Below are 16,160 nucleotides of genomic sequence, written 5' to 3'. Positions count from 1 at the left end.
GAGCAGAAGAGAGAGGCGCTGAAGTAGGCCATTCAGCCCTGGAGTCTGCTCCATCTTTCAATGAGATTGTGACTGATCTGATCATCCTCGATGCTGCTTTCCTGCCTTCAGCCCCCACCCCTTGATGCTCTTCCTGGTTAAATATCTGCCTGTTTGAGCCTTCATGATCCAGTTAATGACTGAACTCGCCAGCATCATCAGCTCTCTGTGGTAAAGACCTCCAAAGATTCATTCTTCTCTGAGAGAAGAAATTCCTCCTCATCTTTGTTTTAAATGGGTGGCCTCTTACTTTGAGGTGATGCCTGTGGTCCTAGACTCTTGCCCAAGGGGAAGCAACCTCTCAGCCTCTTCCCCTCCATAATGCCCCCTGAGCTGCCCGTCTCCCTCAATGACCCACCTTGACGAGCTTACAAAGAGATGTTAGCATTGTTCAATCCATACATTGGTACGTGGGTCTCAAATACACTCCCTGTAGGTGTGGTGGATCATTCAGGAGGGCAGTTGGCAATGATCAAAACAGAAATGGTCAGGAAAGTGGTGAGAAGAGCATGGTGTGATGATGCTAATGCAGTGCCTGCTGGAGATACGATGGGCTGAATGGTCTCCTGCACAATAGCAATGTCGTGATTTGTGAAGATGGGATTGGGTGATTTGTAGGTGCTAGATGATGGTTCCTGGGACTTAACATGAAAAGAAAGTCATTGTGTGTGAGCTACCCTTGGTCCTTTGAGCTGTTCTAATTCAGGTGTCACCTTTAAAAGTTGCGGGCAGCCTATCTTTTGGTGCCCTGAACAATCGGGGTGTAGGCCTGGGACCCGGGTATTTTTAATCACCTGTTTGTGAATCCTGCTACTCCCTTTTCGACCTTACTCCACTGAAGTCACAATTTCTGATGGAACTGCTGAGCAGGTTCATCTGAATGACCAGGCTCTTGATGTAGGGTTGCAACAGGCTGGGCCAGACAGAATCTCATCAGAGCTGAAGTCTGGAACGCCCAACTCCCGAGAACACTCCTTGAAATAGAACTAACACAAGAATTTCAATTCATCTTCTACATTAAAATCACCCATAACGGGGATTTAAAATCCATATACAGATCACTCCCAGGAATCTGTTGTTTGATTTATATAAACCACTTGAACCCCTTGATCAGATTCCAGTCTGTAGCTCACTTCCCAGTATCTGTTATTTTATATATAAACCATGTGAACTCCTCGATTAGATTTCAGTCTGTAACTCACTCAGTTCAGGGTATCTGTTATTCCATATATAAGCCATCGGAATCCCTCAATTAGATTCCACACTGAGTAGCTCACTCAGTCCAGGATGTCCAGAGTACCTATTTCTCTATATACATGAAGCATCTGAACTTCAATTAGATTTCAGTTTGTAACTCTCCTGGGTATGTGTTACTCTCTATGTATATATCATCTGAAGCTCTCAATTACATTTCAGTCTATAATTCCCTCCCAGGATCTATTATTCTCTGTATAAACCATCTGAATCCCTTGCTGAGATCAGTTTGCCGTCTATCACATATTATTGCTGCTCATTGGGCCTTTGCACTGAAGAGTTTGCACAAGGCGATGATTATATTTCAGGAGAACTCTGTCTGAGACCTGTTCTAGTTCAGTTACAAGCCACTGGTTGCAGGGAGCAGACTGCCAACTTGTCCTGGGTGTGAAGATCCATGCAGAGTTGGAAGGGCACTGCATCATGGGCCTTGATCCTGCCCTGTGATGAGCCTCCTCTGCAGGAATTATTAAACAGCACATGATGTAGGTACCTGGTGTTACTCACAACAGGCATTAGAAGCAAACACACCGGGGCAAGAATGGCAATAAAAAAGTGGTTGCTTTATTTTATAAAAGTAGCAGAGAAAATATTGCCTGTCAGTTTTATTCATCTTGATGTCAAAAGAAATGGGAGAAATGGACCCAGGCTGGTGGAATTTTGCAGCCATTTACTTGCGAAGTGAAAAACAACCGAATGCAGCCACCGCTGATGAAATAAATAAAGTGCAGAGTCCCTTCAGGCTAATGGCCATCATGAAGTCAACAGACAGTTGCTGGCACAGATGCGAGGCAGTAGAAGTAAGGGTAATAGCGGTAGCTTGGGTATGGAGGCAGTATGGGTACGTCGGAGCTCCCTTCTCTGGGCGCTGCCGGCTCCTTCACCACGCCACAGTTCTGCCTGGCAGCCAGCATCTTCCTTTTGGTCTTGTACCTGCGGTTCTGGAACCAGATTTTCACCTGGGTCTCTGTTAGCTTCAGGGCAGCGGCCAGGTCAGCCCTCTCTGGGGCTGACAGGTACCTCTGAGAGTCGAACCTTCTTTCCAATTCCAGCACCTGGGAATGTGAGAAAGCAGCTCGGGAACGCTTCTTCCTGGGGCTTCTCAGAGCCCTGGGTGTGACCATGGTCCTCTCATGGCTGGCACTGATCAACTGCGTGGAATCTGCAGGGGACACAAGAAAAGGAGAGTGTTAGGAAAAGACAGAGATCCCAAAACGAAGGATGTGGTGACACACAGACTGGCTTAAAGGAGAAATCTGATGGCACTCACATCTCATTCACTTATGCTTCCATGCATTAGCTCCTCTCTTACCATAGACAAACGAACAACCTTCACTTGCTCTCCAACTGACACACACCATCTCCACAAACTGTCACATTGACACACACTATCTCCACTCGCTCTCCCATTGCCACCCTCCATCTACACACACTCTCCCATTGACACACGCCATCTCCACATCCTCTCCCATTGGCACACTCTATCTCCACTCCCTCTCACATTCACACACACCATCTCCACACGCTCTCCCATTGACACACTCTATCTCCACTCCCTCTGCCATTGACACACTCCATCTCCACAAGCTCTCACATTAACACACACCATCTCCACCACTTGCTCTCCCATTGCCACACTCGATCACCTCACGCTCTCGCATTGACACATACCAACTCCACTCGCTCTCCCATTGACACACACCATCTGCACACACTCTCCCATTGACACACATCATTTCCACATGCTCTTCCATTGACACACTCCATCTCCACACGCTCTCCCATTGACACACACCATCTCCACAAGCTCTCCCATTGACACACCCCATCTCCACACGCTCTCCCATTGATACACACCATCTCCACACACTGTCCTATTGACACACTCCATCTCCATATGATTACCCATTAACACACACCATCTCCACTCGCTCTCCCATTGACACACACCATCTGCACACACTCTCCCATTGACACACATCATTTCCACATGCTCTCCCATTGACACACTCCATCTCCACACGCTCTCCCATTGACACACACCATCTCCACAAGCTCTCCCATTGACACACCCCATCTCCACACGCTCTCCCATTGATACACACCATCTCCACACACTGTCCTATTGACACACTCCATCTCCATATGATTACCCATTAACACACACCATCTCCACTCGCTCTCCCATTGACACACACCATCTCCAGGCGCTCTCCCATTTACACACTCAATCTCCACACGCTCTCACATTGACACACTGCATCTCCACTCGCTCTCCCATTGACACATACCATCTCCACCACTCGGTCTCCCATTGACACACACCATCTCTAAACGCTCTCCCATTGACACACCCCATCTCCACCACTCACTCTCCCATTGACACACTCCATCTCCACACGGTCTCCCATTGACCCACACCATCTCCCCTCGCTCTCCCATTGACACACTCCACTCCACTCGCTCTCCCATTGACACACTCCATCTCCACATCCTCTCCCATTGGCACACACCATCTCCAGACGCTCTCCCATTGACACACACCATCTCCAAGACTTGCTCTCCCATTGACGCACTCCATCTCCACACACTCTGCCATCGACACAGAGCATCTCCACCACTTGGACTCCCATTGACACACACCATCTCCAAGACTTGCTCTCCCATTGACACACTCCATCTCCAAGACTTGCTCTCCCATTGACACACTCCATCTCCACACGCTCTCCCATTGACACACTCCATCTCCACCACTCGCTCTCCAATTGACACACTCCATCTCCACACGCTCTCCCATTGACACACACCATTTCCACCACTCGATCTCACATTGACACACTCATTCTCCACCAATCGATCTCCTATTGACACACTCCATCTCCACTCACTCTCCCATTGACACACACCATCTCCACTGCTTGCTCTCCCATTGCCACCCTCCATCTACACACACTCTCCCATTGCCACACTCGATCACCTCACGCTCTCCCATTGACACATACCAACTCCACTTGCTGTCCCATTGACACACATCATTTCCACATGCTCTCCCATTGACACACTCTGTCTCCACACACTCTCCCATTGACACACTCCATCTCCACACGCTCTCCCATTGACACACGCCATCTCCACAAGCTCTCCTATTCACATACACCATCTCCACCACTTGCTCTCCCATTGACACACTCCATCTCCACACGCTCTCCCATTGAGACACACCATCTCCACACACTCTCCCATTGACACACATCATTTCCACATGCTCTCCCATTGACACACTCTGTCTCCACACGCTCTCCCATTTACACCCTCCATCTCCACATGCTCTCCCATTGACACACAGCATCTCCACAAGCTCTCCCATTCACACACACCATCTCCACTACTTACTCTCCCATTGACACACCCCATCTCCACACGCTCTCCCATTGATACACACCATCTCCACACACTGTCCTATTGACACACTCCATCTCCATATGATCACCCATTAACACACACCATCTCCACTCGCTCTCCCATTGACACATACCATCTCCACACGCTCTCACATTGACACACTGCATCTCCACTCGCTCTCCCATTGACACACACCATCTCCACCACTCGGTCTCCCATTGACACACACCATCTCTAAACGCTCTCCCATTGACACACTCCATCTCCACACGCTCTCCCATTGACACACCCCATCTCCACCACTCGCTCTCACATTGACACACTCCATCTCCACTCACTCTCCTATTGACACACTCCAACTCCACACGCTCTCCCATTGACACACTCCATTACACACCCTCTCCCATTGACACAGAGAATATCCACCACTCGCTCTCCCATTGACACACACTATCTCCACACGCTCTCCCATTGACACACACCATCTCCACACGCTCTCCCATTGACACACATCTCTACCACTTGGGATCCCATTGACACACACCATCTCCAAACGCTCTCCCATTGACACACTCCATCTCCACAGGCTCTCCCATTGACACACTCCATCTCCACCACTCACTCTCCAATTGACACACCATCTCCACTCTCTCTCCCATTGACACATACCAACTCCACACGCTCTCCCATTGACACACGTCATCTGCACACTCTCTCCCATTGACACACTCCATCTCCACATGCTCTCCCATTGACACACACCAACTCCACACGCTCTCCCATTGACACAGGCCATCTCCACACGCTCTTCCATTGACACACTCCATCTCCACACGCTCACCTAGTGACACACTCCATCTCCACTTGATCTCCCATTGACACGCATCAACTCCACATGCTCTCATATTGACACACACCAACTCCACTCGCTCTCCCATTGACACACACCATTTCCACACGCTCTCTTATTGACACACGCTGTCTCCACAAGCTATGCAATTGACACAGACCAACTCCACACGCTCTTCCTTTGACACAGCCCATCTCCAGACGCACTCCCATTGACACACTCCTTCTCCACATGCTCTCACATTGATACACACCATCTCCAGCACTCGCTCTCCCATTGATACACTGCATCTCGCTCGCTCTCCCATTGATACACTCTATCTCCAAACAATCTCCCATTGACACACACCATCTCCACCACTCGCTCTCCGATTGACACACTCTATCTCCAAACACTCTCCCATTGACACACTCCATCTCCACTCGCTCTCCCATTGACACACTCCATCTCCACGCGCTCTCCCATTGATACACACAATCTCCACACGCTGTCCTATTGACACACTCCATCTCCAGACGCACTCCCCTTGACACACTCAATCTCCACACGCTCTCACATTGACACACTCCATCTCCACTCCCTCTCCCATTGACACACTCCATCTCCAAATGCTCTCCCATTGACACACACCATCTCAACGACTCGCTCTCCCATTGACACAGTCCATGTCCACACAATCTCCCATTGCCACACTCTATTTCCACTCTCTCTCCCATTGACACACGCCATCTCCACATGCTCTCACATTGACACACTCCATCTCCACACGCTCTCCCATTGACACACTCCATCTCCACCACTCACTCTCCAATTGACACACTCCATCTCCACTCTCTCTCTCATTGACACATACCAACTCCACACGCTCTCCCATTGACACACGTCATCTGCACACTCTCTCCCATTGACACACTCCATTTCCAAATGCTCTCTCATTGACACACACCAACTCCACACGCTCTCCCATTGACACACTCCATCTCCACACGCTCTCCCATTGACACACTCCATCTCCACCACTCACTCTCCAATTGACACACTCCATCTCCACTCGCTCTCCCATTGACACACTCCATCTCCACGCGCTCTCCCATTGATACACACAATCTCCACACGCTGTCCAATTGACACACTCCATCTCCAGACGCACTCCCCTTGACACACTCAATCTCCACACGCTCTCACATTGACACACTCCATCTCCACTCCCTCTCCCATTGACACACTCCATCTCCAAATGCTCTCCCATTGACACACACCATCTCAACGACTCGCTCTCCCATTGACACAGTCCATGTCCACACAATCTCCCATTGCCACACTCTATTTCCACTCTCTCTCCCATTGACACACGCCATCTCCACATGCTCTCACATTGACACACTCCATCTCCACACGCTCTCCCATTGACACACTCCATCTCCACCACTCACTCTCCAATTGACACACTCCATCTCCACTCTCTCTCCCATTGACACATACCAACTCCACACGCTCTCCCATTGACACACGTCATCTGCACACTCTCTCCCATTGACACACTCCATTTCTAAATGCTCTCTCATTGACACACACCAACTCCACACGCTCTCCCATTGACACACTCCATCTCCACACGCTCTCCCATTGACACACTCCATCTCCACCACTCACTCTCCAATTGACACACTCCATCTCCACTCGCTCTCCCATTGACACACTCCATCTCCACGCGCTCTCCCATTGATACACACAATCTCCACACGCTGTCCTATTGACACACTCCATCTCCAGACGCACTCCCCTTGACACACTCAATCTCCACACGCTCTCACATTGACACACTCCATCTCCACTCCCTCTCCCATTGACACACTCCATCTCCAAATGCTCTCCCATTGACACACACCATCTCAACGACTCGCTCTCCCATTGACACAGTCCATGTCCACACAATCTCCCATTGCCACACTCTATTTCCACTCTCTCTCCCATTGACACACGCCATCTCCACATGCTCTCACATTGACACACTCCATCTCCACACGCTCTCCCATTGACACACTCCATCTCCACCACTCACTCTCCAATTGACACACTCCATCTCCACTCTCTCTCCCATTGACACATACCAACTCCACACGCTCTCCCATTGACACACGTCATCTGCACACTCTCTCCCATTGACACACTCCATTTCCAAATGCTCTCTCATTGACACACACCAACTCCACACGCTCTCCCATTGACACACTCCATCTCCACACGCTCTCCCATTGACACACTCCATCTCCACCACTCACTCTCCAATTGACACACTCCATCTCCACTCTCTGTCCCATTGACACATACCAACTCCACACGCTCTCACATTGACACACGTCATCTGCACACTCTCTCCCATTGACACACTCCATCTCCAAATGCTCTCCCATTGACACACATCAACTCCACACGCTCTCCCATTGACACACTCCATCTCCACGCGCTCTCCCATTGATACACACAATCTCCACACGCTGTCCTATTGACACACTCCATCTCCAGACGCACTCCCCTTGACACACTCAATCTCCACACGCTCTCACATTGACACACACCATCTCCACTCCCTCTCCCATTGGCACACACCATCTCCAGACGCTCTCCCATTGACACACACCATCTCAACGACTCGCTCTCCCATTGACACAGTCCATGTCCACACAATCTCCCATTGCCACACTCTATTTCCACGCGCTCTCCCATTGACACACTCCATCTCCACTCTCTCCACCATTGGCACACACCATCTCCAGACGCTCTTCCATTGACACACACCATCTCCACACGCTCTCACATTGACACACTCCATCTCCACTCCCTCTCCCATTGGCACACACCATCTCCAGACGCTCTCCCATTGACACACACCATCTCAACGACTCGCTCTCCCATTGACACAGTCCATGTCCACACAATCTCCCATTGCCACACTCTATTTCCACTCTCTCTCCCATTGACACACGCCATCTCCACATGCTCTCACATTGACACACACCATCTCCACCAGTCACTCTCCCGTTGACACACACCATCTCCACACGCTCACCCATTGACACACACCATCTCCACATGCTCTTCATTTGAAACACTCCATCTCAACAAGCTCACCCTTGACACACACCATCTCCACATGCTCTTCATTTGACACTCTATCTGCACCCGCTCTCCCATTGACACACACCATCTCCACATGCTCTCACATTGACAAACACCATCTCCACCAGTCGCTCTCCCATTGACACACACCATCTCCACAGGCTCTCCCATTGACACACTCCATCTCCACATACTCTTCATTTGAAGCACTCTATCTGCACCCGCTCTACCATTGACACACACCATCTCCCCTCGCTCTCCCATTGACACACTCCATCTCCACTCTCTCCACCATTGGCACACACCATCTCCAGACGCTCTTCCATTGACACACACCATCTCCACACGCTCTCACATTGACACACTCCATCTCCACTCACTCTCCCATTGACACACTCCATCTCCACACGCTCTCCCATTGACACACTCCATTACACACCCTCTCCCATTGACACAGAGAATATCCACCACTCGCTCTCCCATTGACACACACTATCTCCACACGCTCTCGCATTGACACACACCATCTCCACACGCTCTCCCATTGACACGCACCATCTCTACCACTTGGGCTCCCATTGACACACACCATCTCCAAACGCTCTCCCATTGACACACTCCATCTCCACACGCTCACCCATTGACACACTCCATCTCCACCACTCACTCTCCAATTGACACACCATCTCCACTCTCTCTCCCATTGACCCATACCAACTCCACACGCTCTCCCATTGACACATGTCATCTGCACACTCTCTCCCATTGACACACTCCATCTCCACATGCTCTCCCATTGACACACACCAACTCCACACGCTCTCCCATTGACACAGGCCATCTCCACACGCTCTCCCATTGACACACTCCATCTCCACACGCTCACCTAGTGACACACTCCATCTCCACTTGATCTCCCATTGACACGCATCAACTCCACATGCTCTCACATTGACACACACCAACTCCACTCGCTCTCCCATTGACACACACCATTTCCACACGCTCTCTTATTGACACACGCTGTCTCCACAAGCTATGCAATTGACACAGCCCAACTCCACACGCTCTTCCTTTGACACAGTCCACCTCCAGACGCACTCCCATTGACACACTCCTTCTCCACATGCTCTCACATTGATACACACCATCTCCAGCACTCGCTCTCCCATTGATACACTGCATCTCACTCGCTCTCCCATTGATACACTCTATCTCCAAACACTCTCCCATTGACACAGGCCATCTCCACACGCTCTCCCATTGACACACTCCATCTCCACACGCTCACCTAGTGACACACTCCATCTCCACTTGCTCTCCCATTGACACGCATCAACTCCACATGCTCTCACATTGACACACACCAACTCCACTCGCTCTCCCATTGACACACACCATTTCCACACGCTCTCTTATTGACACACGCTGTCTCCACAAGCTATGCAATTGACACAGACCAACTCCACACGCTCTTCCTTTGACACAGCCCATCTCCAGACGCACTCCCATTGACACACTCCTTCTCCACATGCTCTCACATTGATACACACCATCTCCAGCACTCGCTCTCCCATTGATACACTGCATCTCGCTCGCTCTCCCATTGATACACTCTATCTCCAAACAATCTCCCATTGACACACACCATCTCCACCACTCGCTCTCCCATTGATACACTCTATCTCCAAACAATCTCCCATTGACACACAACATCTCCTCCACTCGCTCTCCCATTGACACACTCCATCTCCACTCGCTCTCACATTGACACACACCATCTCCACACGCTCTCCCATTGACACACTCCATCTCCACACGCTCTCCCATTGACACACTCCATCTCCACCACTCACTCTCCAATTGACACACTCCATCTCCACTCGCTCTCCCATTGACACACTCCATCTCCACGCGCTCTCCCATTGATACACACAATCTCCACACGCTGTCCAATTGACACACTCCATCTCCAGACGCACTCCCCTTGACACACTCAATCTCCACACGCTCTCACATTGACACACTCCATCTCCACTCCCTCTCCCATTGACACACTCCATCTCCAAATGCTCTCCCATTGACACACACCATCTCAACGACTCGCTCTCCCATTGACACAGTCCATGTCCACACAATCTCCCATTGCCACACTCTATTTCCACTCTCTCTCCCATTGACACACGCCATCTCCACATGCTCTCACATTGACACACTCCATCTCCACACGCTCTCCCATTGACACACTCCATCTCCACCACTCACTCTCCAATTGACACACTCCATCTCCACTCTCTCTCCCATTGACACATACCAACTCCACACGCTCTCCCATTGACACACGTCATCTGCACACTCTCTCCCATTGACACACTCCATTTCTAAATGCTCTCTCATTGACACACACCAACTCCACACGCACTCCCATTGACACACTCCATCTCCACACGCTCTCCCATTGACACACTCCATCTCCACCACTCACTCTCCAATTGACACACTCCATCTCCACTCGCTCTCCCATTGACACACTCCATCTCCACGCGCTCTCCCATTGATACACACAATCTCCACACGCTGTCCTATTGACACACTCCATCTCCAGACGCACTCCCCTTGACACACTCAATCTCCACACGCTCTCACATTGACACACTCCATCTCCACTCCCTCTCCCATTGACACACTCCATCTCCAAATGCTCTCCCATTGACACACACCATCTCAACGACTCGCTCTCCCATTGACACAGTCCATGTCCACACAATCTCCCATTGCCACACTCTATTTCCACTCTCTCTCCCATTGACACACGCCATCTCCACATGCTCTCACATTGACACACTCCATCTCCACACGCTCTCCCATTGACACACTCCATCTCCACCACTCACTCTCCAATTGACACACTCCATCTCCACTCTCTCTCCCATTGACACATACCAACTCCACACGCTCTCCCATTGACACACGTCATCTGCACACTCTCTCCCATTGACACACTCCATTTCCAAATGCTCTCTCATTGACACACACCAACTCCACACGCTCTCCCATTGACACACTCCATCTCCACACGCTCTCCCATTGACACACTCCATCTCCACCACTCACTCTCCAATTGACACACTCCATCTCCACTCTCTGTCCCATTGACACATACCAACTCCACACGCTCTCACATTGACACACGTCATCTGCACACTCTCTCCCATTGACACACTCCATCTCCAAATGCTCTCCCATTGACACACATCAACTCCACACGCTCTCCCATTGACACACTCCATCTCCACGCGCTCTCCCATTGATACACACAATCTCCACACGCTGTCCTATTGACACACTCCATCTCCAGACGCACTCCCCTTGACACACTCAATCTCCACACGCTCTCACATTGACACACACCATCTCCACTCCCTCTCCCATTGGCACACACCATCTCCAGACGCTCTCCCATTGACACACACCATCTCAACGACTCGCTCTCCCATTGACACAGTCCATGTCCACACAATCTCCCATTGCCACACTCTATTTCCACGCGCTCTCCCATTGACACACTCCATCTCCACTCTCTCCACCATTGGCACACACCATCTCCAGACGCTCTTCCATTGACACACACCATCTCCACACGCTCTCACATTGACACACTCCATCTCCACTCCCTCTCCCATTGGCACACACCATCTCCAGACGCTCTCCCATTGACACACACCATCTCAACGACTCGCTCTCCCATTGACACAGTCCATGTCCACACAATCTCCCATTGCCACACTCTATTTCCACTCTCTCTCCCATTGACACACGCCATCTCCACATGCTCTCACATTGACACACACCATCTCCACCAGTCACTCTCCCGTTGACACACACCATCTCCACACGCTCACCCATTGACACACACCATCTCCACATGCTCTTCATTTGAAACACTCCATCTCAACAAGCTCACCCTTGACACACACCATCTCCACATGCTCTTCATTTGACACTCTATCTGCACCCGCTCTCCCATTGACACACACCATCTCCACATGCTCTCACATTGACAAACACCATCTCCACCAGTCGCTCTCCCATTGACACACACCATCTCCACAGGCTCTCCCATTGACACACTCCATCTCCACATACTCTTCATTTGAAGCACTCTATCTGCACCCGCTCTACCATTGACACACACCATCTCCCCTCGCTCTCCCATTGACACACTCCATCTCCACTCTCTCCACCATTGGCACACACCATCTCCAGACGCTCTTCCATTGACACACACCATCTCCACACGCTCTCACATTGACACACTCCATCTCCACTCACTCTCCCATTGACACACTCCATCTCCACACGCTCTCCCATTGACACACTCCATTACACACCCTCTCCCATTGACACAGAGAATATCCACCACTCGCTCTCCCATTGACACACACTATCTCCACACGCTCTCGCATTGACACACACCATCTCCACACGCTCTCCCATTGACACGCACCATCTCTACCACTTGGGCTCCCATTGACACACACCATCTCCAAACGCTCTCCCATTGACACACTCCATCTCCACACGCTCACCCATTGACACACTCCATCTCCACCACTCACTCTCCAATTGACACACCATCTCCACTCTCTCTCCCATTGACCCATACCAACTCCACACGCTCTCCCATTGACACATGTCATCTGCACACTCTCTCCCATTGACACACTCCATCTCCACATGCTCTCCCATTGACACACACCAACTCCACACGCTCTCCCATTGACACAGGCCATCTCCACACGCTCTCCCATTGACACACTCCATCTCCACACGCTCACCTAGTGACACACTCCATCTCCACTTGATCTCCCATTGACACGCATCAACTCCACATGCTCTCACATTGACACACACCAACTCCACTCGCTCTCCCATTGACACACACCATTTCCACACGCTCTCTTATTGACACACGCTGTCTCCACAAGCTATGCAATTGACACAGCCCAACTCCACACGCTCTTCCTTTGACACAGTCCACCTCCAGACGCACTCCCATTGACACACTCCTTCTCCACATGCTCTCACATTGATACACACCATCTCCAGCACTCGCTCTCCCATTGATACACTGCATCTCACTCGCTCTCCCATTGATACACTCTATCTCCAAACACTCTCCCATTGACACAGGCCATCTCCACACGCTCTCCCATTGACACACTCCATCTCCACACGCTCACCTAGTGACACACTCCATCTCCACTTGCTCTCCCATTGACACGCATCAACTCCACATGCTCTCACATTGACACACACCAACTCCACTCGCTCTCCCATTGACACACACCATTTCCACACGCTCTCTTATTGACACACGCTGTCTCCACAAGCTATGCAATTGACACAGACCAACTCCACACGCTCTTCCTTTGACACAGCCCATCTCCAGACGCACTCCCATTGACACACTCCTTCTCCACATGCTCTCACATTGATACACACCATCTCCAGCACTCGCTCTCCCATTGATACACTGCATCTCGCTCGCTCTCCCATTGATACACTCTATCTCCAAACAATCTCCCATTGACACACACCATCTCCACCACTCGCTCTCCCATTGATACACTCTATCTCCAAACAATCTCCCATTGACACACAACATCTCCTCCACTCGCTCTCCCATTGACACACTCCATCTCCACTCGCTCTCACATTGACACACACCATCTCCACACGCTCTCCCATTGACACACTCCATCTCCACGCGCTCTCCCATTGATACACACAATCTCCACACGCTGTCCTATTGACACACTTCATCTCCAGACGCACTCCCCTTGACACACTCAATCTCCACACGCTCTCACATTGACACACTCCATCTCCACTCCCTCTCCCATTGGCACACACCATCTCCAGACGCTCTCCCATTGACACACACCATCTCAACGACTCGCTCTCCCATTGACACAGTCCATGTCCACACAATCTCCCATTGCCACACTCTATTTCCACTCTCTCTCCCATTGACACACGCCATCTCCACATGCTCTCACATTGACACACTCCATCTCCACACGCTCTCCCATTGACACACTCCATCTCCACCACTCACTCTCCAATTGACACACTCCATCTCCACTCTCTCTCCCATTGGCACATACCAACTCCACACGCTCTCCCATTGACACAGGTCATCTGCACACTCTCTCCCATTGACACACTCCATCTCCAAATGCTCTCCCATTGACACACACCAACTCCACACGCTCTCCCATTGACACACTCCATCTCCACACGCTCTCCCATTGACACACTCCATCTCCACCACTCACTCTCCAATTGACACACTCCATCTCCACTCTCTGTCCCATTGACACATACCAACTCCACACGCTCTCACATTGACACACGTCATCTGCACACTCTCTCCCATTGACACACTCCATCTCCAAATGCTCTCCCATTGACACACACCAACTCCACACGCTCTCCCATTGACACAGGCCATCTCCACACGCTCTCCCATTGACACACTCCATCTCCACACGGTCACCTAGTGACACACTCCATCTCCACTTGATCTCCCATTGACACACTCGATCTCCAAATGCTCTCCCATTGACACACACCAACTCCACACGCTCTCCCATTGACACATTCCATCTCCACGCGCTCTCCAATTGATACACACAATCTCCACACGCTGTCCTATTGACACACTCCATCTCCAGACGCACTCCCCTTGACACACTCAATCTCCACACGCTCTCACATTGACAAACTCCATCTCCACTCCCTCTCCCATTGGCACACACCATCTCCACACGCTCTCCCATTGACACACACCATCTCCACTCGCTCTCCCATTGACACACTCCACTCCACACGCTCTCCCATTGACACACACCATCTCCACACGCTCTCCCATTGACACACACTATCTCCACACGCTCTCCCATTGACACACTCCACTCCACTCGCTCTCCCATTGACACACTCCACTCCACTCGCTCGCCCATTGACACACTCCACTCCACTCGCTCTCCCATTGACACACTCCACTCCACTCGCTCGCCCATTGACACACTCCACTCCACACGCTCTCCCATTGACACACTCCATCTCCACACGATCTCCCATTGACACACTCCACTCCACTGGCTCGCCCATTGACACACGCCATCTCCACCAGTCGCTCTCCCATTGACACACTCCATCTCAACGACTCGCTCTCCCATTGACACAGTCCATGTCCACACAATCTCCCATTGCCACACTCTATTTCCACTCTCTCTCCCATTGACACACGCCATCTCCACATGCTCTCCCATTGACACACGCCATCTCCACCAGTCGCTCTCCCATTGACACACTCCATCTCCACATACTCTTCATTTGAAACACTCCATCTACACACGCTCTCCCATTCACACACTCCATCTACACATGCTCTTCATTTGAAACACTCCATCTCCACAAGCTCACC

At 50.8% G+C, this 16,160-nt stretch overlaps 1 protein-coding gene across 2 annotated transcripts in view; it reads right to left on the bottom strand.

Moving 5' to 3' along the window:
• Positions 1 to 1,883: 1,883 nt before the first annotated feature.
• Positions 1,884 to 16,160, bottom strand: part of LOC125448043 (homeobox protein Nkx-3.1) — a 46,776-nt gene continuing 32,499 nt past the window's right edge. For both annotated transcript variants that reach the window (XM_048522982.2, XM_048522983.2), the window contains exon 2: positions 1,884 to 2,455. In XM_048522982.2, the coding sequence (XP_048378939.1) occupies positions 2,055 to 2,455 (401 nt within the window). In that variant the 3' untranslated portion in view covers positions 1,884 to 2,054. The remainder of the gene's footprint in view (positions 2,456 to 16,160) is intronic.

This window comes from Stegostoma tigrinum, chromosome 40 (assembly GCF_030684315.1).
Source record: "Stegostoma tigrinum isolate sSteTig4 chromosome 40, sSteTig4.hap1, whole genome shotgun sequence".
In the NCBI taxonomy this organism is placed as follows: domain Eukaryota; kingdom Metazoa; phylum Chordata; class Chondrichthyes; order Orectolobiformes; family Stegostomatidae; genus Stegostoma; species Stegostoma tigrinum.
The sequence above is the reverse complement of the archived record's forward strand: the minus strand, read 5'-3'. Positions and strand labels throughout refer to the sequence as shown.